The sequence below is a fragment of the Pelodiscus sinensis genome, chromosome 29, assembly GCF_049634645.1.
Source record: "Pelodiscus sinensis isolate JC-2024 chromosome 29, ASM4963464v1, whole genome shotgun sequence".
NCBI lineage: Eukaryota > Metazoa > Chordata > Testudines > Trionychidae > Pelodiscus > Pelodiscus sinensis.
Genome location: NC_134739.1, coordinates 11,267,589 through 11,295,508, shown reverse-complemented (window position 1 = coordinate 11,295,508; position 27,920 = coordinate 11,267,589). Strand labels below are relative to the sequence as shown.

At 48.4% G+C, this 27,920-nt stretch overlaps 1 protein-coding gene across 2 annotated transcripts; it reads right to left on the bottom strand.

Moving 5' to 3' along the window:
• Positions 1–183: 183 nt before the first annotated feature.
• On the bottom strand, positions 184–27,661 carry LOC102454609 (gasdermin-D). 2 transcript variants are annotated; one of them, XM_075911293.1, is made up of 11 exons: positions 27,503–27,661; positions 24,880–25,146; positions 23,084–23,258; positions 21,931–22,099; positions 19,570–19,672; positions 17,612–17,659; positions 14,058–14,090; positions 12,348–12,487; positions 9,888–10,065; positions 8,737–8,810; positions 184–3,276 (listed from the first exon to the last, which is right to left on the bottom strand). In XM_075911293.1, exons 2-11 carry the CDS (start codon positions 25,091–25,093, stop codon positions 3,046–3,048), a joined length of 1,365 nt encoding a protein of 454 aa, XP_075767408.1. In that variant the 5' UTR covers positions 25,094–25,146; positions 27,503–27,661; the 3' UTR covers positions 184–3,045. The 2 variants fall into 2 exon arrangements, with proteins under 2 accessions (XP_075767408.1, XP_025037620.2); XM_025181835.2 differs by having other exon boundaries at positions 27,559–27,656.
• Between the last annotated feature and the right edge of the window lie 259 nt (positions 27,662–27,920).

Sequence of the window (27,920 nt, the reverse complement as noted above, 5' to 3'; positions counted from 1 at the left end):
GTAACCCTACACACACTCAGCAACTGGGCCCAGTCCCTGTCCCCGGACCTCCTGCTTACCTGGTTCCGCAGGGAAGCTGTCTTCTGGCTCCGATCAAGAAAACAAGATGGCTGCTGGCAAAAAGCCTAAAGACTTTTCTTAACGGGGCCATGCTGTTTTAATGATGTTTTATTTATTTGTTTGTTTGTTTTTGCTTTTGCTTTTGCTTAATAACTCTCGGGGTCCTTTTTTTTTCTCAACAACTTTGGTCTCCCCCTTTTTTTTCCCTCAGCAGAATTTTTTCCCCAGTGTTTTTCTTGGGGGAGGAGGTGTTCAGTATTTTTCGTTAAGCCATCTGGCAACTCTAGCCATAATAAAGGTAGTCCCTAAAAACACAACTCTGGGGCCAGATAGAAACATGAATTGTGTAGCTGGAGTCAAGGTACCTTGCACTGATTTTCTGAGGCAGCCTTATAGTGGGAGATTGATGGGAGAAACACTCCCACTGACTTCCCTTACTCCTCACAACAGCAAGGAGTACCAGCGCTGACAGTAGCACCCTTAGCATTCAATTTAGCAAGTCTTTACTAGACCCACTAAATCGAACCCTGGAAGATCAGGTGAAAGAGTAAGCCAAGGGCTTTCCATCTAAGTGGCTCCTGCTTATCCCAGAGAGCTATGCAGATCATGGACAATCCATTGGTTAATGGGAATGGAGCCCCCAACTTCTTTTGCAGAGGAGAATCGCCATCTGCGTTCCTCCAGCTTGTAGTATTTCCTTTCCTTGTGAAGGTTTTCCCTTTAAATAAAGACCTTAAGTAAGGATTTCAGGGTCTGGCACTATATGCAGTAGTGATCAAACTTCATTGATTTTGACCCATAGGAAGAATATGAACCAGGAGGATTGCAAGTGCAGTGGTTAACTCACAGCCAGCTATGTCATGATTTTTTATTTCTTTCCAATAATACATTCTCCCTCAGCCACAGCACAAAATTGCTTTCCATTGGGTGTGCCAAACTGATTACCCACGCATCTGAGATAAAAAGAATTCTTTAGAAGTTAATAACCAAGATTTAATTGTGTGATGAAAGGCTACATTCAGAGGTCATGCTGCTAATTCTCTTGTCACTGATTCCAACAGATAAATGTACAATCCAATTGCACGTGAAACTACAGAGAAATATTATATTAAAATTGATTGACATATTTCCTGGTTCAAAAAATGTGTTTATTATATCGCCTGTGGTTGATGATTTTACATTAGAATTAAGTTCACCCGTATGTTTGACAACTTCTTATATTTCAGTACACACAGTACTAATCATGTCTGGTTTTAGATTTGGCTCAACTGCCAATCCTTACCTAAATTACAAAGAATGGAGTAAATACAAAATTAGAGACATTTATAAGTGATAAAACATTGTCTGACTTAAGTGCTTTGAATGCTCCACTCTGAAAATTACTGACATCAAATATATATTTCTGGAAAACAATGGGTAAGAAAGTTGATGATGCTTAAAATATTTTTTTAAACCCTTAAACAATACTTGCTAAATAATTTAGCTAATCATACTGAGTACACAAATAGCACCCAGAGTGAAGTGTATGGTATAAATGCTGAGAGAAAGATGTATATAGTATATATAGTGGGTGAGCTACAAAAGAAATATTTACTTTGCTGGTTACAGGTTGAATCTCTCTAGTCTGGCACTCTTTCGTCCAGCAACATCTGAGGTCCGGCCTGATTTTACATAGCCGGAGGTCCACTTATCATGGGTGTGGCCAAGTTTCCCACAGTCTCGTAAAGCTTTTTTACATCCACCAGTCCTGGCTCTCAGTTTTCTGTGCTGTCATTTATTTCTAATTTACCCCTCAGTGTCTTCTAAGAGCCCAGTCATCAGTGGACATGCTGGTAATGCTGCTAGACAAAACTGACTTCCTGTTGGGTCGGCAAATTCTCTGGTTTGGCACCTGACAGGTCCGAAAGGTGGCAGACTAGAGAAGTTCAATAAAGGGGGCTGAGCTACCTGTCTGGTCTTTCATACCACACTTATTACAATGCTATCCGAATTCCTTAGGAATTCTAGAAGTAAACATAAAGGATATTGCGCTTGTTGAATTTGTCTCTAAAATATTCATTGTTGAATGACTTGAGTGCCACAGAACACATACTCTTCAGACTGCCTGAAGCATCACCACCAAAACCCTGTGTTGATCCAACAGTCACAATAATAACTGCAATATATACCCCCTCCCCTTTCCTATAAACATACCTGATCTAATCATTGCATCCATTTTTTTATGCTCCTCCCGTCTCCTTAAAGCTCTGATTCTCGTTTTCCATTGTACACTGTGGAGTGAGGATAATTCATGCCAGCTTGAAGCTGGTTTAAGTTGTGCACCAGTTATACTGCTCCACCGGCTCATTTCTGCTGGGTTTGGTACCACGCTCTTTTCCTGTGGCCACAGTCAAATTTACATTGACCTCACCACCTCTTTCTGCACATGGTGACAGACTTGCCGGGGCTCAGATGGTTTGCCATGGGATCTCATTTGCTGCACATTTGTGCAGGAGCATTCCAGGCAGGAATTTGGGATGCACTTTGCCCATATTTGGGAGCACATGGGGCATTTTGTCCCTTTTCTCACTGCACATCGGGAGGAACAACAGTCCTTGCAATCTAACACAGTAAAGTCACATTGAGATGAGGGAAATGGTTCCTTTCTATATCTAGTGTACTTTATATCCAATTTCTAGATCTTTGTCCTATAGACCTGCAGTAGCCAGAGCTATTTTGTGCCATCCATATGTAAGCAGCATTCCCCACTGAAATCAAAGGTGAGTTCTGCATAGACATGGATGACAAATATAGCCCGTAGGAGCCACTTTCTTTTCCTCTTGAGTACCCAAAAGAGACTCTTAGCTTCCAGCCACTTCTGGGCAGATATTTCAAGCAACTCTAATGAATATCATGCTTTTTTAGAATGATGGTTGGTAACTGTTCACTGATCCACTTTTTTTTTTTTTTTTTTTTAGTTTTTACATCCTTCCAGTTAAACTAGTATCACTCACTTAGAGTCCAGAAAGCATATAAGGCTGCGTAAAGAGCAGTCAGGTTTGGCTGGGCCGCCTTATTCCACAGGCAGGTGAGAGAGGGTTTGTCTGTCTGTGGAATCAGTCCACAGGCATGCAACATTTCAGCAATCATGTTCTTTTCTTCTTCTGTCAGAGAGCCGGCCAGGCTGAAGATGCTTTCTTCGTCATCGGAAAGAATCCACTCCATGATGCCATCCATCTTTGGGGGGGGGGGGGGGGAGGAAGCGTGAAAGAAAGGGTAAGGGAAGACAGTAAAAATGACTAGAAAAGGCAAATGAAAAACCTGTGATGTCGGTGCATAAGCCGGTGCATCTGCTTACTGACCTAAAGCTGCTTGGCTGGTTTGGAGCATAGGCACGCGCAGAGCGTGTGCCAGGTGTGCCCAGGCACACCCTAATGTCACAAAAAAAGTGGCTTTGTGTTTTAATTTAATCGCATGACATGCTCTTTTAAATAAAATTTAGTTGTTAATTTAAAAAAAATAAGTTTAGTTAAGGTTTAGTTTCTTTAGTTTGTTTGATGAATAAAAATAATGTCCTTTATGATTGAGTATTCAATAAATGTTCGCCATTAAACAAAATAAAAAACAAAATTCCCTGGGTGCACACCCTAATGAAATGTGCTGCACATGCCTATGGTTTGGAGGCTGTAATTGTATGAAATATGCAGAGAAAAGAGAGCAGAAGCAGTTATAGTGACCTTTAGGGAGCAACGGGCCGCAGTTTTCAAAAATGATCAGTGATTTTTGAGTGCCCGGTTTTAAATCCCTCAGGCTATGTCTATACTGCAGGCTTCTTGCACAAGAAGCTTTTTGCAGAAGAGATCTTCTGCAAAAACTTCTTTGCGATGCGCTTTTGCGCAAGGGAGCATCCAGAATGCATGGACGCTCTCTCGAAAGAAAGTGCTGATTGCTATTCACAGAATAGCCACCAGCGCACCTGTGCTTTTTTCGATTGGCTCTTTTTGCGCAAAAAACCTCTGTTGCCCGTCCATACACACCTTTTTGCACAAGAACTCTTGTGCAAAAAGGAGTTATTCCTCGTAGAAAGAGGAATACCTACACTGCAAAAAAAAACCTGTTCTTTTTATTTACTGTAAATGTACTTGTGCAAAAACATGCTTGAGGTGTGGACGCTCTGCGGGTTTTTGCACAAAAACCCTGTAGTGTAGAAATAGCCTTAGGGCACACCTACAATGCAGGGCAAAACTCAATTAAGCTACACAACTTCAGCTACATCAATTGTGTAGCTGAAGTTGAACTAGCTGAATTTGACTTTTGGCGCTGTCTACACAGCAGGAAGTCAAAGGAAGAACACTCTTCCTTCAACTTCCCTTACTCCTTGTGAAATGAGGGTTACAGGAGTTGGAGTAAGAAGTCTTCCAGCTCACCATTATTTTGAAAAAATGGCTTGCTGTGTGGACATTCTCTTTGTTATTTCGTAATTACGTCAGTTATTCCAAAATAACACTGCTTTGTAGATGTACCCCTAGAGGGCTTGGTTTTCTGAGGGTGAGTACTTGGCACTTTCTGAAAATTGGGACCATTTAAGATGTTTCAGGCTGAGCAACCAAAAGCACTAGTTGCTTTTGGAAATCTATCAAATCTCTTGGACAACATTCACTAGAATATTGGTTTTCGTGAAAAGTATGTGAGAATTCCTTTAGCTAAAGGCATGCGATGTAAAGTGTCATTTCATACATAACAGTATTTTTTTCCCCTAGTGAGTCCAATTTTTTTCCTTTTGTCAGACCTGAGGAAATGCTGCACTCCTTACATACATTTCAGTAGGAGGTTTATCTGACTAAGGATGGTAAGACTTCCCTCGTGCAGGTATTATAGGACATACAAGCCCCTGCGACTGTAATAGTGCTGCATAAGGTGTAAGTCAGGACAGAATTTAGTGCTATGTTTTAATGGAACTGAATATTAACTCACAGTCTCCTAGTCCCATGGAGCATTGGCTGCATCTTAGTTAGCTTCTGAAGTTCGTGTGCAGACCCTTTTATCAGGAGTCCCCATACAATGTACAATATTATTTCTCATCACCATTTCCTACAACACTTGATGGATTAGTGAAAGGTGCCACAGGATGTAAACTGCATTTTTAGGGAGCGCTGGAGAATATTCTAGCCTATTTAATACCGCTCTGGCACTGGGATACTGTACTCAGTTTAAAAGTTATCATAGATTTTTATTAGATTTCTAAGACAACTCTGTCCTCCTGTAATACCATCTCAGCTAGTTACTACAATATCAATGTATTATATCGGAGGACTAGCTCACTCTAATCATTATTATGGGTGTCTGTGGAGTTCAGTGATCTATTTTAAAATATTTTTGGCAACTTTATATTTCCAGCTAACCTAAAAATGAGAAAGGTTCAGGGTTACTGGTTCTCAACCTTTCCCATACAGCAACCTCATATCACAACAGAAAAGTTTTAGGTTTCCCAACTAGCCATAAAGAACAGGAAGGTGGCGCTGCAAATCTTAATTCAACCTTCCCCTGTAGCGTAGACCTGGCTTTGGGCTTCTTCAAAAATCCCTCCCCTATACAATAGTGAACTGTGGAAATAGTCAAGTTTCTACTAAGCAGGTAATTACACCACAAATAGCACCATCACATGGTCTCCTTCTGTCCAGTGTCAGCAGAAAGGCCAAAGACAGAATGGGTTATTTTTCCTAAGTTGGTACTTCCCAAAGCATAATTCATAGATTCATAGGCAGGGGCGGATAAGGGTTTTGCGGGGCCCAGGGCAGCACAATTTCGCAGGACCCTCCCTTTGACACAGCGCATGCGCCATGGCACCATGGCGCATGCGCGGGGCCTCTTGAAGCCTGGGGCAGCTGCCCCACTCGCCCTGCCCTATATCCGCCGCTGTTTATAAGTTCCAAGACCAGAAGGGACACTGTGATGATTCTAGTTTGACTTCTTGTGTAACACACGTCATAGAACTTCCCCCAAAATAGTTCCCAGAGCAGATCTTTTAGAAAACCGCAAATTGTGATTTAAAAATTGAGAGGGAGGGAGAATCTGCCATAACCTTGAGTAAGCTGTTCTAATGGGTAATTACTCCTTTGTTTCAAATCTGAATTTGAACTTTCAGCTCCTGGACCATGTTAGACCTCTGTCTGCTTGATTGACAAGATGTTATTAAATATTTGTTCCCCATATACCACGTATGGGTTGTCATCAAGCCATTCTTTAACCTCTTTATTAAGATAAATTGATTGAGCTTCTTGAATCTCTAGCATCTTTTCTTTGAACCCTCCCCAATTTATCAACATCCTTGAATTGTGGACACCAGAACTGGACACAGTGTTCCAGCAGCTCACACCTGTACCAAATACAGAGAAAAAATAACCTCTCTATTCCTGCCCAAGATTCTGCTGTTTGTGCATCCATCTTAATATGGCGGCGGGGGCCCGCCAGCTGCTATCCCTTCCAGACTGGATCCAGCCTGCAGGCCAGTATTTGCCCACCCCTGTCTTAGCCCTTTTTTGTCATAGCATCACTCTGGGAGCTCATATGCAGCTGATTCCCCACCATGACCCATCAAATCATTTTTAGAGTCACTGCTTCCCAAGATATAATCCCCCACTCTGTATATTTGACCTCCTTTCTTGGTTCCTAGATGTACACAATTACATTTAGCCATACAGTCATATTGTGTGCTTGAGTCCAGCTTCCCAAACTCTGGATCAATGACCAGAATAATGGTGAGTCTGGAGTGTGGGGAAGGTTGTGGAGTCACTGTACTGTCTCCCTGTCCATCTAGCTACTTGGATCTTTGATATTTCTAAGGTGTGAACTTTCTGGGAATTAATTAAAAGTTTCAGCCTCCAGGACTGTTTATCAGATGCTTTTTGCCAGCACTAAATTAACCCCAAGGAACACTAAACAGAAGCTAGCTGGCAGTCCTAGTGTGAAAGATGGTATCACAGGCAGCACTGATAAACATTTTCTAACCAAGCTAAGGACAGCCAACACGTTTATACTCCGCTGCGTGTGCTACGCTTGCGCACACTAGGTATTTGCTCTTGTTCCCTTAAGTAACAAGCTCACTACAGATTTGCAGGCGCTCACTACAGATGTGAAGGAGCATAAATTGAGAATGTTCTCGGTCCATCACTTTTTACTGCAGATATGTCTGCAACAGAATAGTGGTGTATATAAGGAACCATCCCTAGCAGAAGATACATGGAGACAGATCTCAGAGTGGGTAGATTAAATCTTTTCCTTATACCTGAAATACTGTGACAGAGGCTACAATTAGCAAGAGTCTATAACCTGTACTGGAAAATATTGAGGGAAGAGATCTTTGAGCTCCAGTTACTGTTATTGGAGACGTAATGCGCCTTGAATTAGTCAGACAGATAGACGGATGATAGCAGCTGGTCACTGAATTACGAGCAAGTTACGTTCCAAACATCTGGTCGTAACTCGATTTGTTCATAAGTTGGAAATACATGCTTTTACATACAGCCGCACTGTTCGTAATTGCGGATGGTGTGTTTGTAAGACGGAGACCAGCTGTACTATCTTCTGGCTATCTGACACTGTTGTAAGATCTGGGAACAGGAAATGCCTGAGTTCATAGTGCCTTCCAAGCCATGATATAAACGTAGCAAGAGAGCGAGAGCGAGAGAGAGTATGTGTTTGGAAAGGAAAAAATGGAAGCAACTGGGTGTCATATAATTGTGACTTGGCTAACATTCATGGTAAACATTGCTGGTTGTCATTGGGGGTTGGGGGTACAGAGGAGTGTTTTAGTGGGGATGGAGGCAACGGTTTGGTGGATCCTGACCCATCATAGCTATGAGGGAAGAATTGGGCTTGTTTAGTTTAGAAAAGAGAAGACTGAGAGGGGACATGATAGCGGTTTTCAAGTACCTAAAAGTGTTACAAGGAGGAGGGAGAAAAATTGTTCTCCTGGCCTCTGAGGACAGGACAAGAAGCAATGGGGTTAAACTGCAGCAAGGGAGGTTTAGGTTGGACATTAGGAAAGATGTCCTACCTGTCAGGGTGGTTAAACACTGGAATAAGTTGCCTAGGGAGATTGTGGAATCTCCATCCCTGGAGATATTTAAGAGCAGGTTGGATAGACACCTGTCAAGGATGGTAGATGATGCTTGGTCCTGCTATGAAAGCAGGGGACTAGACACAATGACCTCTCAAGGTCTCTTCCAATTCTAGTGTTCTATGATTCTATAGTCGCAATCCACATCTTAGTCCATATTTTCCTGCAAGGATAAAGTGGAGAGGAAGGGCCTGACTTTCAAGTGCTCAGTTCCCATTTTCAAAGGGGGCTGAGTTCGTGGAAAATCTGGCAGCACAAAATGAACAATGGGACCTTTTTCTCACTAAAACAATTTACCCCCTGTAGGTATTTGATCGGCAGCTAAAAAAAATCTTCTAGATATTGCTCCATACACCAGGCAACTATGAGGACATAGGAAGAGCAGTCTAAATGGCTTGGTATGGTTGTTCTGCAGTTTATGTTGACTATAAAAGAAGCTCATATAACACCTTGGTGAATCTCACAAGTACCATGCCTGCCAAGTGTCACACTGCCGGCTCTCTTGAGCTGTATTAATCAGCATTATTGCAGTGTTAACTGGTGAATCTTCAAAGATAAGACATGTGGGAGATTCTTACCAGCTCAAGCTGCTTGGCCACCATGTTCTTCTCCAGGCAGGTCCTAAGCAGGGGCAGCACTCCAAAATCCAGATCTATGAACATTAAATCAGAACCTCAGGGAGAGTCAGCAAAAAAAAAAAAAAAAAAAAAGCTCTGCATGGAATACTTTAGAGAGGAGCTGGTATCCCGGTTGGAAGTTCTGGGCACATGCTAAACATTCATTCATGTTATTCATGCTTTTAAAATGTATCTTCTTTTCTTGGTTGTTCTGGGCAGGGGGAAAACACCAAATTAACAGCTCTAGGGAGAGAGTCCTTTGTTGCTAGAGCAGGGAGAGCGCAAAGGATGACAGGGTGCGAGCTTTTTGCACAGCTCCCTGCTCAGTGTCCAATATCCATTCAGTTCTTGTTACGATTGAATGGCGGAGTGAGTGATGTAAATTCCACATACCCAGTCTCCTGAGCTATATTGGGCTAAGCCGAGTGTGGTGTAGTGTCAGTACCTTGCTGGTGGCTATGCTTGGGCAGTGGGTTGTGGAAGACCCCCCACTGGCGACTGTCTGTAAGCACTGCCCAGCAAGAGGGGCCTCAGGACAGTGGAAGTCTTGAGGTCTCTTCCAGTTGTATGATTTTATGAAAGCCAGCTGCTTCCAACCTATGAAAGCCTAGTTTCCTGGGATAAAGGTAGTCACTGCTCCCTGTAGAGTTGATACTTCTAGTTAGATTCCATGGCAGCCTATAGGATGGAGTTATTGCAAGATGGATTTGAATATCCTGCATGTGCTTTTGAGCATATCCCAGAAACTCAGCCAGATTTGTGTGCTATTTCAATATAGACAGTATATTTGAACAGCAGTAATATCAGTTGTCTGAAGGAATGAGAAGGAGAAGCATCTCAAGTTGGGTTCTCTCAAGTTCTCAGTAGGAGAGACAGTTCTGATTTTGAGTGGACAGAAGGCCAATAGAAATGCTACATCCCACACAAAAAAAATCAAGCCTGAAAACCCAGATGAGCGGGTGGGTATATGGTTAGTTAGAGCCAACACATGAAACTACAGAACTCTGTGTGGAAAGGCTAATTCTTCATGGGTCCGGACAGTCATTCATGCTTTCCCCCAAGTTTTTCAAGCAACTTTGGGGCTGCTTCTGCATTGATGGAAGTCTCCTTACCTTCTAAAGAAGAACACAGGAAGTGCACCGATCGCCATAATGAATGGGCTTCTTCTCCCTCACCCTCATTAAAAACTCCTAAATTGTGAAGCAACTTTTCTATCTGAGGCTGGAGAGTTTCATCCAACGAGTCTAGCATTGAGGGCTTCGGTTGACCTCCTGCCAAGGAAAGCTCCAGCTGGTGATGAAAGGAAGAAGAGAAGATAGAGAAAAAAAAAGAGGAAGGCTGTCAGTCAAAGCTGTGTGTCTCTGTGCCCCTGAAGGCTCCCAATTCAATCCACCAGCAAGACTGAGATGGTCACATTTTCAAAGAAACTGACCTCTTCTTACACTCAGGCAGTCATCACAGGCAACAGGTGGTGTAAACTTCCCACAGTCAGGCTATGTCTAGACTGCAGGCTTCTTTCGAAAGATCGCGTCTAGACTGCAGGCGGATCTTTCGAAAGAAAAATCCGCTTTTTCGAAAGAGAGCACCCAGCGAGTCTGGATGCTCTCTTTCGAAGACTGCCTCTTTACATTGAAGAACGCCTTCCTTCGAAAGAGGAACTTTCGAAAGAAGGCGTTCTTCCTCGTGAAACGAGGTTTACCGCCATCGAAAGAAAAGCCGCGTTCTTTCGAAATAATTTCGAAAGAACGCGGCTTGAGTCTGGACGCAGGGGAAGTTTTTTCGGGAAAAGGCTACTTTTCCCGAAAAAAACCCCTGAGTCTGGACACGGCCTCAGTGTCTCCGCCAATGTGCCTCAAAACTGACCAGGAGAAGAAGACAGTTATCCCTCCAGGACCCTTTCCGTCCTTGACTTCTGCTCTGAGACTGACAAACGGTGCCCATTACGGGGATACGTGTCTGCTTAGCACTCAGCTGAGACCAGCGGGCAAATGGAAACACCTCTTAACTGGGTGAGGCGCAAACCGGTGACCTAAAGGTGAAAGGTTGCACTCTAATCCCTGGACCACCCAGCACCAAAGTGAATACCGTGGTTTAAAAAAATATTTCACCCTGATTCTCATTTTCATTCAGGCTCCTTTATGTTCCTTTAATTTACACCACCTTTAAGACATACGTATAGTGCCAGAGTGGCATGTAAAGCAATCTAAGTGCAAATGCAAACCAGGCTCTGTATTATAAACTCTTCCTTTGGTTGCCCACCACTGTTGTGTGGCCTGGTTTACACTAAAAAATGTTAGATTAATTTAACTATGTTGCTCAGGGCTGTGAAAAATGTTGCTCCTAACCCCCAGTGTAGGGGCAGCTAAGAATTTTTCCATTGACCTAGTTACCGCTTCTTTGATAGGTGGATTCACTAACTACGAGAACAGAAAAACTCCTTCTGTCCATCCAGGAAGTGTCTATGGTTCTACGGCAGCGCCGTGTCATCCTAGCAGCTGCTCAGCTGAAGTAACTGTCGTGTAGATATGCCCTTCGATGTTCCCTCCCAGCCTTCTCACCCCCGTTTGGGATTTTCCACGTAGCTGCATGATCTAGCCCAATGTTTCTCAACCAGTGGTACCAGTACCCTTAGGGGTACTTGAGAGAAGTCTGGGGAGGTACGTCCACACAACTGAAATTTGGAGAAAACTGAATTTTTGTTTTACATTTTACCGCGCTTTACTATTTTTGCACTTTTTACACCCAAAAATTTCATCGCCCCCCCAGCTAGGATTAAATTGTTTAAACAAATGTGTTGCAATGGTAGAAAAAAAATTGGTGTGTCTGAAAACTGTAGGTACTGTGGGTACTTATACTTTTTTTAAGGGGGTACTTTATAAAAAAAGGTTGAGAAACACTGATCTAGCCCAGAGGTCCTCAAAATGTAGGGGGGTCCCCCCCGAGAGGGGTGCAAGAGGATCTTCCAAGATGGTGCAGTGGGACTGGACCAGTTCACCGGGGACGGGGAGGGAGCATCACCCAGCCCCTCTTCATGCTCAGGCCCCGCCCCTAGTTGTGTCCCCAACTCCCGACCTCATACCTGGCCCTGTCGTCAGCCTGTGTGCGGCCCCGCTCTCACCTTGCACCAGCCTTGGCCTCAGCACTATGGCTGGGAGCAGAGCCAGACCTGGCCATGGACTGGGCTGCCGGCCCCCACCAAAGCTTGGCTGCAGCTCTGCTCCTGTCCCCTCCTCCTACCTTGGTTCCGCTCCCGATCCACCCCCCAGCTGCGGCCCTAACCTCAGCCGCCTTACCCCGTGTATGGCCCCCCCAAACTGCGTCCCTGCTCCTGGCACCAGAGGGGTGCAGACAGGGCTATGGAGGAGAACAACCATCAGAAGTTTGAGGTCTGCTGATCACGCTTATAGCTCTGTTCCATCTGTGGTGGGCTACAAAGCTCTGTAGTGGTCAAGGAGTTGGAGTGATGAATGCATCTCTAATCTCTATTTAAGTGGCACTTTGCACACACCCATTTCACACAGGCACTCAATGTGTGGGTTGACTTAATATGAACGTGTAAAACGAGCACATACCGCCGTTTTAGCAGTCGATATCAGGTCACCATCCTGCAGCAGGCTCTCAAACGTTCCCAGCAGTCTGCTCCTGAAATCCTGGCTCAGATACCTCAGCTGCTCACATTCTTTGGTGACTGTGCCCTTCACATTTTGAAATGCTGATGGTGGTAAAAAGCAACATGTCTAGCCAACCCCTTCATCTCACGAGTCAATAAGCAATGATACCGAGTCTGACTGGGGGGTGGTGCATGCAGACATGAACGTGGGCTAGCGATAATGTAACGCCGACAGGCGGAACCGAACTGGGGACTTTTGGAGCTTAGTGTGAGCTAAAAGCCAGCTGGCTCCCAGCTAAGGCTGTAGAGCAGACTCATTCTTCTCTTTGTAAGTGGTCTCAGTGCCAGGGCAGGCATGTGGGTCACATTCAGGCAACAGAGGGGAGTCGAGCAATGATATTGTCATTGAAGTGATATTGACCTATTTGGGGGGGCGGGGGGGAATAAAACTAAAAGCAAAACACAGTGAAATAAAAATAACTGAGTGTGACAGGGCAGCACCCGCGCCCCACACGAGCCCGGTGCCGTTCCCGGCGTGTTGGGGGGAAGCGGCGGTCCCACGCCGGCTCTGGCCCTGCTCTGCCACGTGCAGGGGTGGGCCCCGGGATGTGGGTGGGCAGGGACTGTCCGAGCATCCCCAGCGGGGCAGGGAAGCTGCGGAGCCGGCGAACCGCCGTGGCACAGGGCAGCACAGGCGCACCCTCGGAGGGGGCGGAGCAAGCAGGGGGGGGCGTCGGGAGGAGCCGAGGAGGTCCCCACCTCCGATTCACGAAATGTAGCGGTGGCAGGACGCTTAAAAGGAGCGCCGTCACCAGTGACGGGGGGAGGAGACCTAGGTACAGAGAGCCCAAGAGGGCTGGCCGGCACGGAGGCACGGACCCCGAGGAGCGGAGAGTGGCGGAGCCGGAGGGAGACAACCGCTGGGAGGCTTGGCGGAGGCATCACGAGCTGACCCTAAGGAGGCCCCCGGACAAGGCCGACACAGCGACTCGGCATGGGAGGTAGGAAGCGACCCAGGGCAGGGTATTGAGCCCCGAGGGTTGGTGTGTTGCAGGGTGGAGCTCTCCCCCCACCAACCGGAACTGGGGCGCCGAGCCCCAGTCCTTAGGGCCCTGGGTCGGGGCTCGGAGTGAGGGCGAGCCCGAGCCCCGCTACCTCTCCTCGCCAGGCCGGCACCACACAGGGGTGGGCAACTTTCAACGGACCAACCCTGCTGGACTCAGGGCGGGGGGGGGGGGTTGATAGGGAGCACAGTAGGTGGGGTTTTTGGGCACAGGACGGGTAGCGGGGCGGGGCCTGCGCGCCCCTGGGGGGGCATTGGCCTCGCGCCCCTCAGCACGGAGCCAATAGTCAAATACTGCACAGTGCTATGTACCTGAGATTCTGGAGACAGGCCTTCTGGGTTCTATTCCCAGCTCTCTTAAGGACAGCGGTGAAAGTAATTTACACTGGGCCAAATTTTGGAAAATCCCCCTCTTTTGGAAGATCCCTTCTTCCTCATGGAAAGAGGAAGACAGGGCTTCCAAAAGAGCACGTTTGCACTTCCGCAAAAAAAAAAGCGGAAGAGCAACTGCGTTCCCTGGAAGCAGCAGAGTATCCCGGAAAACCCCTGCAGTGCAGACATACCCTGAGCAGAAAATATGGAGAAAGGGACTAAGCGCACGCTGCTTACCGGTGAGCAACGACGCTGCCACTTGATGGGACCCTGAAATGAGAAAAACACCAGTTTTATCAGTGTCCTAACATTAAATTGAAACAGACTTCAGAGGAGTACGTCCTTCTCTGGGGCCCTTTCTCAAGGCCATCAGAGAACTTGACAAGCAACCATTAACGGAGTTTCACAACCCCCGAAGAGCTAGAACCAGTCATGTTATACAGGGGTGAAAGTAGGGGACATGCCCTGGTGCACAGCTCCAGCAAGCGTTGGCTGAGCTGCCGCAAAAGCTGTCAGGGAGCTATTGAAAGAGCAGGGCCCCAGGTTGCAATAGAACAAGACCTGTAAAAAATTTAAGTTCCTTTCATCCCTAGTTATACCTGAGTTCACCACAATCCATAGGGGTTAAGCGGTTCAATGACAGAACCAGGAAGGGTATGTCTACGCTACAGCACTAGTTCGAACTAAGCTAATTCGAACTAGTGCATCTAGACCTAAAAACTAGTTCGAATTAGCATTTTGCTAATTCGAACTAGCATGTCCACATTGAGTGGACCCTGAACCGAGGATAAGAATGGCCGGAAGCAGTGCCGGCAGGGCATCAGATTAGGACTTAAGAACGTGGAGCTGCTGTCTCAGGCTAGCCAAGGGCTGTGCTTAAAGGGACCCGACCCCCACCCCGGACAGACAGTTCTCAGGGGTTCCCCGCTTGCAAAGCAGTCCTGGCTTGGAGTGCCCTGAGTGCCTACACTTGGCACATCACAGCAGTTGGCCATCAGCCCGGCTGCACTTGCCGCAGGCTGCCATCCGGGGGGTCAATTGGGGGGCTGCAGGAGAGTTTCCACCCTGAGGAGCCCGCAGAGCCACCCCAGTCCTCCTCATCGGGGGCTCGTACCCCATTCCTCCCTCACCTCCTTCCACTTACCCGTCCCTAGCCCCCCTTCCTGATGTACAAAATAAAGGACACGTGTGGTCAAAAATAGAAACTCTTTACTTAACAAAAATCGGGGAGACTGGGAAAAGGAGATGGGAGAGGGGAGCGCAACTAAAATGATCAGGGGTTTGGAACAAGTCCCATATGAAGAGAGGCTAAAGAGACTGGGACTTTTCAGCTTAGAAAAGAGGAGACTGAGGGGGGATATGATAGAGGTCTATAAAAGCATGAGTGGTGTGGAGAGGGTGCATAAACAAAAGTTCTTCATTAGTTCACATAATAGAAGGACAAGAGGACACCAAATGAAATGAATGGGTAGCAGGCTTCAAACTAATAACAGAAAGTTGTTCTTCACAAAGCAAAGAGTCAACCTGTGGAACTCCTTGCTGCAGGAGGCTGTGAAGGCTACAACTAGAACAGAGTTTAAAGAGAAGTTAGATAAATTCATGGAGGTTGGGTCCATGGAGTGGTATTAGCCAGGGGGTAGAAATGGTGTCCCTGGCCTCTGTTTGTGGAAGGCTGGAGATGGATGGCACGAGACAAATGGCTTGGTCATTGTCTTCGGTCCATCCCCTCCAGGGTACCTAGTGTTGGCCGCTGTCGGCAGACAGGCTACTGGGCTAGATGGACCTTTGGTCTGACCCAGTATGGCCATTCTTATGTTCTAAGCTCAGGGCTCAGGGTCAGGGGTCTCACTGGACCACCTTGATTTTCATGCAAACCTGCTCCTGAGTGGCCAGGCTGGCAGCTCTCCTGCCCTAGACGGCTACTTTCCTGTGCCTAGTGCAGAGGTCGTGGACGTTGGAGGCTTCCCCCCAAACCTCGATGAGGTCCACGATGTCCGCACTAGACCAGGCGGGCGCCCGCCTCTTGCGGCCCCGGGCAGGCTCCTGGGAGCCACCAGCCTGGTCCCGGGAAGAGGCGGAGGGCTGGGTGGCATCGGGTGGCTGGCTCGAGCCGTGCCAGGTGCAGGGTCTGCTGGCTGGGTGCTGGCAGACTTGCACCTGGCACGGGCACCGTAGCCAGACCGTGCCCCTTTAAGGGCTCCAGGGCCGGGAGGGGGGCAGACAAGTTTCCCTGGTGGTGCCCAGAGTGACCACCAGGGCAAGCTGGGGAGGGCTAGCCTCCCACTAGTTCGAATTAAGTGGCTACACAGCCCTTAATTCGAACTAGGCGTTAGTCCTCGTAGAATGAGGTTTACCTAGTTCGAATTAAGCGCTCCGCTAGTTCGAATTAAGTTCGAACTAGCGGTTTGTATGTGTAGCGCCTATTAAAGTTAATTCGAACTAACGTCTGTTAGTTCGAATTAACTTTGTAGTGTAGACATACCCGAACAGAGTCCAAGCGGGCCTGATTCCCCTTCCTTTTCACAAACGACTAGACCTGCCTTCTATTGATAGTTCAGATATGTGCCAGACAGCTTTATCCTACAGCTGTATCCCGTGGGTTCTTCACCCACAGCATATCTACTCACACAGTGGTTGTCAAACTTTTATTTCTCATGACCCAGCTGAAGAAAATTGTGGACGCCCACAACCCCACATAATTCAAAGTATGGGCTCTGGGGAGGGGTTGAGGTGAGAGCCTGAGCTTTGTGGGGGGGTCAGGTTGGAGGCAGGAGGGGCTGACTTTGAGTGTCAGTGGGACAGTGAGGGGGCTAAGGCAGCTTCTTGCCTCTCCTGGCCCCACAGACCATGCTGCGCCCCAGAAGCAGCCGCAGCAGGTTCCCAGCCAACGTGAGTGCAGAGCTAGTGCTCAGGACAGGGGCAGTGCATGGAGCCCTGTGCGCTCTCCCCTTGCCCCCTTTCCCACCTAGGATCTGGGCCTGCTGCCGGCCACTTCTGGGGTGCAACACATTCTGCAGTGCCAGGACAGGCAGGGAGCTGCCTTAGCCCCCCACTGCTCACCTGACCTCCCTGCAGCAACAAGCCCCGTGCCCAACATTCCAGCCCCCAGTGCTGGGGCACAACCTGTCGTTTGAAACCCACTGGTCTGATTATTTACTTCCACCCATTGGTGCTGTCATATGAGAGTCCAGCTAGCATTCTTTCAACCAGAGTGAGGGTATATCTACACTACCCCCCTAGTTCGAACTAGGGGGGGTAATGTAGTCATACGGAGTTGCAAATGAAGCCCGGGATTTGAATTTCCCGGGCTTCATTTGCATAAAGCCGGTCGGTGCCATTTTTAAATGCCAGCTAGGTCGGACCCCGTGCCACGCGGCTACACGCGGCACGGACTAGCTAGTTTGGATTAGGCTTCCTAATCCAAATTAGCTGTACACCTCGTTCCACGACAGGAACTACTAGTTCGAACTAGGGGGGTAGTGTAGACATACCCTGACTTTCTACAATCCCCTCTCGGTCTCCACTCCAAATTATTTCCTTCTTCCTGTCCCAGGAACATCTTTTGGAGCGAGTCACAGCTGGCCAAGCATCCTACCTGAATTTCTGCCTCAACAGAATCCCCCTCCTGACCCATTTGGATTTCAGCTCTGATGAGACATGCCTGAGATGGGCAGCGGAGAGCCAGCTAGCTGAGAGGGAGAGGCGGGGAAGAGAAATGATAGCAAGGAAAAGCACGCCGAAGGATAGACGTCAGATGTCGCTAGAGTAGGACCATACAATGAATTGCTTACCGTCCTGAACGAATGAAGATTCACTGGTTTGTAAAATCTTATGGGCAGCTGGGGAAGGAAACAGCAATTATTATTAATGCTACTTTGATCTTCTCAGTTAGGATCTCGAAGTGCTTTCCAGTCACTCAACATATGCGTAATCCTGGCTAATTTTATTATCCGCATGTCAACAGATCAGTAAGTGACTTGCCCACAGTCACAGCAAAACAGTGTCATTCAAATCAGGAGTCCTAGTCACGGTAGCATCTGAAGCCAGTGGATATTTTACCGTTATCTTCTTGTTAGAGTTGAGGGTTGAATGTCCAATGTGTGCTAAAAGTATGATTCCCAGAAGCGCTGGATAGGGATTGGTCTCTGTTTCCTGGCCCCACTTACATAATATGGGTCAGGATTACGCAAGTTTATAGCACTTTCATTTGGATTTTTCCATCCATGTGCAGAATAAATTTTTAACATGCACCGAGGCATGTGTGAATGTGCACCATCAGGAGAAACAAAAAAACCTAGCTGTGGGCGCTGTACTAATAATCTGGGCCAGGGCCAGACAGAGGCATGGGCGAGCCGGGTAGCTGCCCAAGGCGCAAACTATCCCTTACAGCTACCATCAGGCGCCGTGCGCCCAGCACCTGCAGTGCCGGCCCGCCCATCCGCATTCCTGCGGCGCTGGCCAGCAACTCCTTTCCCCCCATAGCCATGGGGCCCTACACGGCCCGGCGTGCGCGCCAACAGCAACAACCGAGCCGGACTGGGCCGCGCTTCCACCATGCGCCCCGGGGGCGGGCCCCAGGCTGCGCGTCAGCGGCCGTAGCCGGGCCGTGCATGTGCCGTGCACCCCGGGGGCGGGCCCGCTCCCCACAGCCAGGCCCGCGCATGTGCCGGGCACCCGGAGGCAGCGCCACACACCCCTGCCCAGGGCGCCAGAATGCCTCGGGCCGGCCCTGATCTGGGCAGCATGTAAATCTCTCCTGTGTGGCTGCAGAAGCACACAGCTTAGGGGGAACACTGGATAGGGTTCCCTCTACGCTGTGCGCTTGTGCGGCTGCTCAGGAAAAATTCCAGTGCTGCCCAGCTGATTAGCAGAGCACATGCAGCCAGGTTTGTGTTTCTCCTGGTGGTGCACATTTACACATGCCTCGGTGCACATTAAAAATTTATTCTGCACGTGGATGGAAAAGACTAGTGCAGTGGTTCTCAAAGTGTGGTCCATGGACCACTAGTGGGCCACAATTGTCTTGCAAGTGGTCTGCAGGCTTGGGGCTCCCACCCCACCTCCTGCACTGGGGAGCCTGTGTTGGCACTCCAGCCCCGCTCCCTCTCACATGGTTGGAGCCCCAGTGCCAGCTTCCCGCTACTGGAGCCCTGAGCCTTGGGGGCCAGATCCAGCTCTCAAGGGGAGGTAGCGGCTCTGTGCACGGCCACTCCCCATTTCTCCCAGCTGGGAGAACAGCAGTGCAGGAAACAGCTCACCTGGAGGCTTTCCCCGCTGCACCCATTGGCCAGAATCATGGCCAATGAGAGCAGCGGGGGTGTGGCTTCGGAGGCATGGAGCCAGATAAGCACCCTCCTCCCCCTCACACATCCCCTTCTGCCGAGATTCTGCACTCCCCTCCCCGACCTTGACCCCCAGCCCACTCCTGCACCCTACTTCCCACCCAGACCCTGCACCCCTCCAGCTCCTCCTGCATCCATTTTGTCATCATGGGCAGTTGGCTGGTGGCCCATGGAATGGTCTGCATTGAGCAGGGTGGGCCTCAGGCCAGAAAGTTTGAGACCCGCAGGAGTAGAGGGTGTGCTGGATGCAATTGCCATGTTTCATCTACGATGGTCATGAGGAAAGAGAAAACTCACCCTCGTCTGCGCTGCGGAAAGCTAGAGGAATTAAACCGCATTAAAGTTGCACCCAATACCCCCCGCTGCCCAGGACTTACTGGTGTCCATGCTTAGCTTAGCTCACTTACGGTGAATTCCTTCCATCTGGATAGGCAGGCGCTGGACCACATATGCCAGAACCGTACCCTGAGGAATCCACATTGTCTTCTTTTTAATGCTCTTGCCCCGGCCCTGTGGAGTCAAACATAGCCCCATGTCTCTGATAAGAATCCTAAAGGTCAATACATCCTCCAGGGGCACTTGACAAGCATTGATTCTTGGCAGCATCTATGGGGGGGGAGAAGAGGGGCAGTTCCCCAGAGACAGGCTGGCTATTAGACAAGGTTGCTTAGGTTCAGGTTGCTCAGGAGAAAGGAACGTGCTGCCAGAAACAGCAGCCTGGGATGGGTCCGATTACAGTCGAGCAAAATGCCATGTCTGTCTCATCTCTTCGCTCCCCCGTCCTCGAAATCTTCCTGTGGGTGAAAGTGTGGCCAGGGTAGAGCTCCAAACCTTTGGACATGATGGGCACCAGCAGCAGCCTCTCAGACTGGGCTCCTCCACTGCTGGTGTGCCTCAAACCGCTGCTACTAAGACCGTCTCCGGGCAGGAAGGGAGTTCCCACTCGAGCTTGGCTTTGAAGACTGCCGACGAGCGGGCCAGGGAGACCCCGTTGTGGGGTTGGTCTCATACCTGTCCACTGAGGACTGGAGCGAGAAGCCTGCTTTTCTCTCCCCCGCCATTATGTCTTTTCCCGCTCCCTGAAAGCTCTTGCTGCATTTGTATCTGCTGCGGAGCACTAGATCTGTGACCTCCAGATGGGAAATTCAACCACAGCATGATGTCCACACAGAGCACAGCCACCAACGGCGGCGAGTGCAAAGTTGTGCTAACACCAGCATTCCCTGTAAGCTGAGTGCTTGAGTGGCCACCCAGGGGAGAGTCAAATGCCACCCAGCTGATTAGCAGAGCGCCTACCGCTGGCAGCGTGGGTTTCTATTGGTGGTGCACATGCCTCAGTGCACATACCAAAATTTATTCCACACATGGATGGGAAAAAAAATTGAGGAAACAGTGACTGACACCCACCCGTGAAGTTCCTCTTTTGCTGTGTCGCTTCTGTGCGAGCGTGTTGGGGGTGTGGGCCAGGTCGGATTAAGACATGGGGAGGCCCTACACTATGTCAAAGTTAGAAGGCTCCATGGCATGACCCAAAAAATGTGTAGTGTTCTACCAGAAAGGACAATGCAAATAGAAAACATTGGCATCTCTACTGATGCATAAGCGAGGGTGCAACTAAAAACAAGTCATTTTTTGGACTTAGAGGCCCCTCCTCATCTCAGGTCCTAAACTGCAGCTTACTTAGCTTGTGCATAAATCTGACAGGGTGCGGGGAGGCCAGCTACTTCCTCTGCACTGCAGGTGCGTGACTAATGCAAGAGGCTGTTCCTAGATATGGGCACCTCTGGCCGGCACGTCGAAGTAGAAGTAAAATAGATGCATTTATTTTTACTGTGGTTTAATTTGTTTATTTCGCTCGTTCCGTGCCTTACGAGGTAATCCCCATCCCACACTTTTTGCAAGCTGATAAGAACACCCTGGTCTATACCAGTGGTCACCAACCAGTAGATCGGGGTCTACCGGTAGATCTTTGAGCCCCTGAAAGGGGATCCTGACAGGTTTGGCCAAGAGGCTATTGAGGACTGGCACTTCAGCTGCCCCTCCCCCCACTACTGTGCATCTCCTGCCCTTTGTCTTGGAGCTGTCCCCTCAGTAGCCTTCTGCTTCCTGGGAGAGAGAAAAGGGGCGCTCATGTCAAGGTGCCCCCTCTCCCACTCTGTATCCTATTGCCGCAGAGCAGGGACGGGACACAACAGGACTTGGGATGGTGTTTCCTGGCTGCTTTTGGAAGTGGGGCAGGGCCAGAACAGGGGTGAGCCTGCCTTAACCCCACTGCACCACCACCCAGGAGCCACCTGCGGTAATCAGGGCCCAGCTGGAGCCCACATCCCAAAATCCTACCCCAGGTATGAATCCCCTCCTGTACCCCAAGCTCCTGCCCTACCCCTATTTACCCTGTATCCAAATGCCCTCCCAGAACCTGCACCTAGAACCCCCTCTGGTACTCCAACTGCCTGCCCCAGGCTCAGCTCAGAGTCCCTCTGACACTCCAAATCCCTTACTCCAAAACCAGAGCCAGCACCCTCTGCCCCAGCCTGGTGACAGGAAGGAAGAATGGGGAAGGGAGGAAGGTCGGAGGGAGCAGGGGTAGGGCCTCAAAAAAGGGGCACAAAGGAGGCGGAGCCGGGCTATTTGGGTGGGAGGTAGATCTTGGATTGCACTTCAATTCAAAAAGTGATCTCATGCTTAAAAAGGTTGGAGACATCCCTGGTCTATACCATGGCTCCGACCACCGCCGCGTCAGAGACTGGAATGACAAACGCACAAACCTGTATTCCACATACGTCCCCTACTTGGACCATGACTTTGACTTTGCCCTTTGCCATCGTCTCAATGAGCAGTGCTTCCTTTATATCAAAAGCCTCGGTCACAACAAACAGCTGCCTCTGATGGGAGCCTGCCAACTCCTTTATGAAGTCGTGCGACGTGTCGATTTTCCTGCAGAGGACACAGGAACAGTGAAACATCATCTGCTCTTACTGCAAGGCCGTTATGGTCCAACTTTCTTCCGGACTGTAGCTGCCAAACACCTTTTGATTTTTCCCCCAAAGTCTTTTAAGAACCCCAAACTAGGGGTGATGGGTGGAATAGCCTTTCCTTCCCCTCACTACTTCATTCACTAATTAAGCCTAATTTTTGACATACTATTTCATTCATTAATTAAGCCTAATTTTTGACACACCAATTTGGGTTTATTGCTTTCTAGACTCACCCTTTCCTTGTTTAAGAACATCAGAATGGCCACACTGGGTCAGACCAAAAGTCCTTCTAGCCCAGTGTCCTGCCTTCTGACAGTGGCTGATGCCAGGTGCTCCCAGAAGGAATGAACAGAACAGGGAATCATCAAGTGATCCCTCCCCGTCACCCATTCCCAGCTTCTAACAAACAGAGGCTAAGGACACCGTTCCTAATAGCCATTGATGAATATCCTCCATGAATTTATCTAATCTTGTTTTGAACCTCATTAAAGTCCTGGTCTTCACAACATCCTCTAGCAAGGAGTTCCACAGGTTGATCATTGTTGCATAAAGAAATCCTTCCTTTTGTTTGTTTTAAACCTGCTACCTATCGATTTCATTTGGTGACTCCTAGTTCTAATGTTATGAGAACAAGTAACTTTTCCTTATTCACTTTCTCCATGATTCTATAGACCACTATCATATCCTGCCTTAGTTTACCATGTTTAATATTTGCATCCTCCTTGAATTATACTAATAGGCTGTTTTGTTTGTAATAATCTAATCTCCTTGTCTCCCTTTTGAGCCCTTTCCTATCAACATTTGTTACAATAGGTTATTGTGGCCTTTTATAGGTTATTGTGCAAGCCCTGTTATTGCAACAGTGTCTGGTTGTGGGAAGCAGATCTCAAGGCTGCAAACGCAAGCCCCTCTCAGAAGAGAGCAAATAAAACTCTGTACTCACCACTGCCCCTTTTTAACCACCTGGGCTCTTCTCACTGAGACCGTGGAAACTGAAAATGAGCTCTTCCCTGAGCCACCACAGTCCACATCGGTGGGCGCTGACTTAAGGCTGAGCATTGCTTCTGCTTTCTGGTCCAGGGTCTCAGAGTATTGCAATAGATCTTCATATTGCACCTCTGGGGAAACAAAAATTAATCAGGTTTTGTTTATTACGGAAACTCTTGGTTTACCTCATATCCATACCAGTGACTTCCCACCAACCCTCAATATACCCAGCAAAAACACTAAGGAGTCCAGTGGCACTTTAAAGGCTAACAATTTTATTAGGGTAAAGAGCATAAGCGTTCGTGAGCCAGACCTCATTTCCTCAGGTGCTGAAGAGAAAAAGAAAGAGAGGAAGTGGGGCGTAGGGGGGAATACAGAGATGGGACTGTGGCTCATCTTCAACAGTGGTGAGAAGAACAAACAATCCTGTGGCACTTTAGGACTAACAAATATATTAGATCATGAGCTTTCGTGGGTAAAACCCACTTCATCAGATGGGTTGGAGTGGAAATAACAGAATCTAGGGTATATGCCACAACTCTTTCTTCCTTTCTTCCTTCCTTCCTTCCACTGGACTCCTTGTTTTTGCTGAAACAGACTAACAAGGCTCTGCCTCTGAAACAAAAACTCTGCTGTTTTAGGCAAATGGAAACTAGTCTCTTCCCAAAAAAGTTGGCGCGTCCCCCGCATACACTGCACCAAAATCCAGGTTGGGATTTCTGAGGTTATGTCTACGCTACAAGGATATTTCAAAATAAGTTATTTCAGAATAATAACTCCCAAAATAACTGTTTCGAAATAACACATCCACACTACAGGGAAGCCTCGAAATTAGTCCGAGGCAGGATCCCTTAACGTGGAGGCCCTACCTCGATTTAAAGCCCCAGGAAGCACTGGGGAGTAATTATTTGAATGGCCCTAAGGAGGAGTTATTTCAAAATAGCCACCATGGCGCGTCCACAGTACAGCTATTTCAAAATATCTGTTTAGAAACAGGCGTTATTCCTCATGAAACAAGGGTTTATTATTCCGGAAGAAGAAGCCGGTTATTTCTAAATAATTGCAAAACAACGGGCCTGCTGTGTGCATGCTCCCCTTGTTATTTCGAAATAACGTGAGGTATTTTGAAATAATGCTGTGGTGTAGACAGGCCCGGAGTCTCCTGTGAGATTTAGTGGTGAGTCAGTAAGCCTGGAAAAGTAGGATCTCCTTAGGGCTAATCCTGGCTCTGAAACTGACATACTGTGAGATGTTGTGCTTGTTTTATTTTATTTTATTTAAATATTTTTACCCCGCCTTTCTTTTTAAAATATTCAAGGTGGCTTACAAGAGCAAACAAACAAACACAATACAAATATATATAAAAATTTAAAATATGAGAATTTTAAATATGAGACCTCAGAGGGACATAACCAGCTAAAAACATAGAGAGGAGGAACACACATACAGACTCAAATATTAATAAAAGCACGAGTAAAAAGGGTGGCTTTAGCCTGACACCGAAACAACGCTAGCGTGTGCGTGTTTCCTTGTGGCTTAATTTATCCATCAGAGTAAACCATATAAAGATATTTCCCTCGTGTGTCTCCCCGGAGGGAGGTGAGGGTTTTAATGAACTACTGTTCGTAAAGCATATGGGATCCTTAAATGGAAAATGCTGGGGGGGGGGAAGGGGCGTGATTCTTAATCGACCCTTTCCCAAAAGAACTGGAGATGACTCGGCAGCCCTTTTAGACTGAATTCACGTCATACCTGCGTCCATGCTTGTTCCTTCTTTGAGCACGTCCTCCAGGGTGTAGGGGGTGACAAGATATTTTATGGACTGAAACGACCGCCACCGGGACTGTTCCCTCGTGACCAGGCACAAGGGCCTGTAACGACTGGCACCAGCCAAGCTGGATACAGGAATGAGCCTCCTGTCAGAATCCAGCTCTTGTGTGAGCTTCTTGGCCACCTGTTGAAACATGTCCAGCCCCGCGGCGCCAAATCTGGCTAGAGATGAGGACGTAGCTGGTGGGTCTGTGGGAGGCAAAAGATTAGAATACAGGAAGTGAACAATAATAAATCCTGCTCATCTCTCCTCAGTGGTAGATGGCAAAGCACTTTTCAAAGGAGGCAGATATTAGCTATTGTCTGAATCAGCGAAGGGCGACCAAGACTAGTGAGTGAGCTGCTTGATTGCCAGTAGAGGGGCCACCGGCAGCCCGTGGCCCACTGGGGTTCCACCGGCAGCCCGTGGCCCACTGGGGTTCCACCGGCAGGCCATGCATCCCCCTATCTGCCCCTCCTCCACGCGCCTCTCAAGCACTGGAGCCCCGCACTTCCTTCTCCCCCTCCCTCCCTGAGCTTGCATAGCTACGAACAGCTGAGTCGCGGGGTTCCAGCTCTGGGAGCGAGAGGGAGAAAGTGCAGGGCTGCAGTGCCCCATTGCACGAGAGGCGCATGAGGGAGGGGGACAGACAGGGGATCCACGGGCCGCAGGTTGCCCGTCACTGGCTTGTATTATGGCAGGCCCTAAAGGCACCAGCTGTGCTCAAGACTCCATTGTGCTAGGCGTCGAATGTACATATCGTAAGGGCTTGTCTTCACAACAGGGCTAGGTCTCTGCTCAGCGAGACTCACCCACCAGGGGGAATATGGAGGAGCCGTGGGGCTGGAGAGGGGTGGACGGGCACATTAGGGAGAGGACAGAGAGAGAGGAAGGCGGTAAAGGGCCAATAGGTGGGCAGCAAAGGTATCACCACCAGCCTTGCATACTCGCCTTGTCTGTCAGCCCCTGGGACTCACCCACCACTCACCAGCGCCAGGGGGTGGCGAGCAAGGACCTGCCCAGCAGGACTGATGGGGCGGGGAGAGAGAGGAAATACAGGACAATTTACCCATTTAAAAAAAAAAAAAAAAAGTCAGGACGCCTGCAAGAGGGGTTAACCATGGGACTTCCCTTTTAAATCGGGACAGCTGGTCACCCTAAGCAAACCACAAGAAGACAATCTGAGACATCTTCCACAACACAGGCAGTTCCTGCAGCCTTCCCGTTAGACATTCAGCAGCCTGAACAGAAGCATGAAATGCTGATTTTGAACCAGGAGTCACTTCCCATCTGACTTCTCCTCTCCTCCCTCTTGGGGATTGGCAGCAATTCCAATGAAATAAGGACAGGCTCTTGTTCCTCGTGTGTAGTTTTAACCTCAAGCTCTACGTTTCTCTTTTCGCCTTGTCCAATAGCATCTACAATAGTCCCCAACACACCTGGAGGTTTCTGTCTTCTCTCGGGGGCTCCCTGATGTTCGGTCGTGGCCTCCCAGCCTTTGATTTTTTTGTTCTGATTCCCGTGAAGTTCACCTGGCTCTCTGCTGTTCTTGTTCAGAGCTCAGATTTAATCACGTTTTTCAGTCTCGCTTCACCCAGCTATTCAGGATTCACGAGTCAAGCCCCCAAAATAATGAGATGGTCTTAAAAAATCATTTTAAATGATAATGCATGTTGGGTTCTTTTTTCTTTGTGTTCCCTCCTTCCCCCCGAGACTCTACAGAGCACTCAGGCTACATTTTTAAGCTTTAAAGAACAACCCCAGAAATGTTTTTAATGTAAATACGGAGGGTTTTCATTCAATTGCTTAACTCCAGGAACTGCAGCCTTAAAAAAAACACACACACCAAATACAAAGAGAGTTGTTCTCCCTGCTGTGTGAAGAGCGAGACCTCAGTCTTTTCCTATAAAAATTGGGGTTTAGGCTGGATTAGCCAGACAAGTCATGCACACCCTGGTCTTTTCTGAGTCCGTAGCAGATTTTCCTTTTTGTCCTCCTCCTGCAAAACGTGCCTGCTCAGGAGAAGCCCAGGACTGGAATAGGATGGAATAACCAGGGCCCAGAGTGGAATATCAAGCAGCTGCAGGCCAGGCCTGCTGATGGGGGGAAGGAAAAGGGGAGGGGGGCAAAGGAGATAAATGCCCTGGTGCCCAGTGATTTAAAGGGGCCCAGAGTTCCCAGCTGCTGCTACTGGAGCCCTGGGCCCTTTAAATCACCACCAGAGCACCACATGTTCCAGGCAGCTCTGAGGGCTGGCAAGGGGGAGGGCAGTGATATGCCCCAGGCAGCTGTCAGCACCCCTGGCTTCAATGAGATGCATTGGTAGGGCTGCCCAGATGGACTCCAGGACTGGACTAGCCAGGAAGAATTGGGTCTGGATTGAGGAGCCCCAGCAGAGAGCTGGACAGAGAGCCCAGGACTAGCATAGCAGGGGGGAGTGTGGGAAAGAGTCAGGCCGGAGATGCATCGACAGGGAGGGATGCAGCTCCCAGGGCTGAAAGAACTGCTGTTGGAAATGGGAATGAAAAAGAGATTTCTGTAGCACGTTTTAAAACCCTGGCTTACCTGGGCTCCCGCGCTTCCCTTGTCCTAAATGTGGAGAAAGTTTCCAGTCCTGTTACCTGTGCGGAGAGAGGATGTGTGTGACCCCGGACTGTACAATACGTTCCCACCAGCGACCGTCCGTCACTGAACTTGGAACCACCAAGCAGTGACTTTTCTGACATTCTCAGCAGAGCTTACCCATAAAGGGAAGTGAGTTTGCTGACACCGAGTTGCTTCACTGGCTATTTTTGCGCCATGATTGTGGCCTTTTATTGTATTGTCAGTGAATTTGTCAATGTGATATTGCACCACCAGAGGTTCAGTTTTGGTTGCTTCCATTTCAAGCTTCACAGCGAAAATTGCCTCTGCTGCTTGCTTTACATTTAGAGTCTCTGTGTATGCACAAAGAGCAACGGTAGCAACCATACGTACATTCAAA

What these genes read in the sequence shown, in the direction of transcription:
- LOC102454609 (XM_075911293.1), bottom strand. Translation starts at nt 25,093, where the DNA reads ATGTTTCAACAGGTGGCCAAGAAGCTCACACAAGAGCTGGATTCTGAC. An exon ending in ATCTTCATTCGTTCAGGACG is followed by an intron (nt 14,091 to 17,611) that starts GTAAGCAATTCA and finishes TTCTCATTTCAG; the next exon opens with GGTCCCATCAAGTGGCAGCG. An exon ending in GGCAGCGTCGTTGCTCACCG is followed by an intron (nt 12,488 to 14,057) that starts GTAAGCAGCGTG and finishes TACCACCATCAG; the next exon opens with CATTTCAAAATGTGAAGGGC.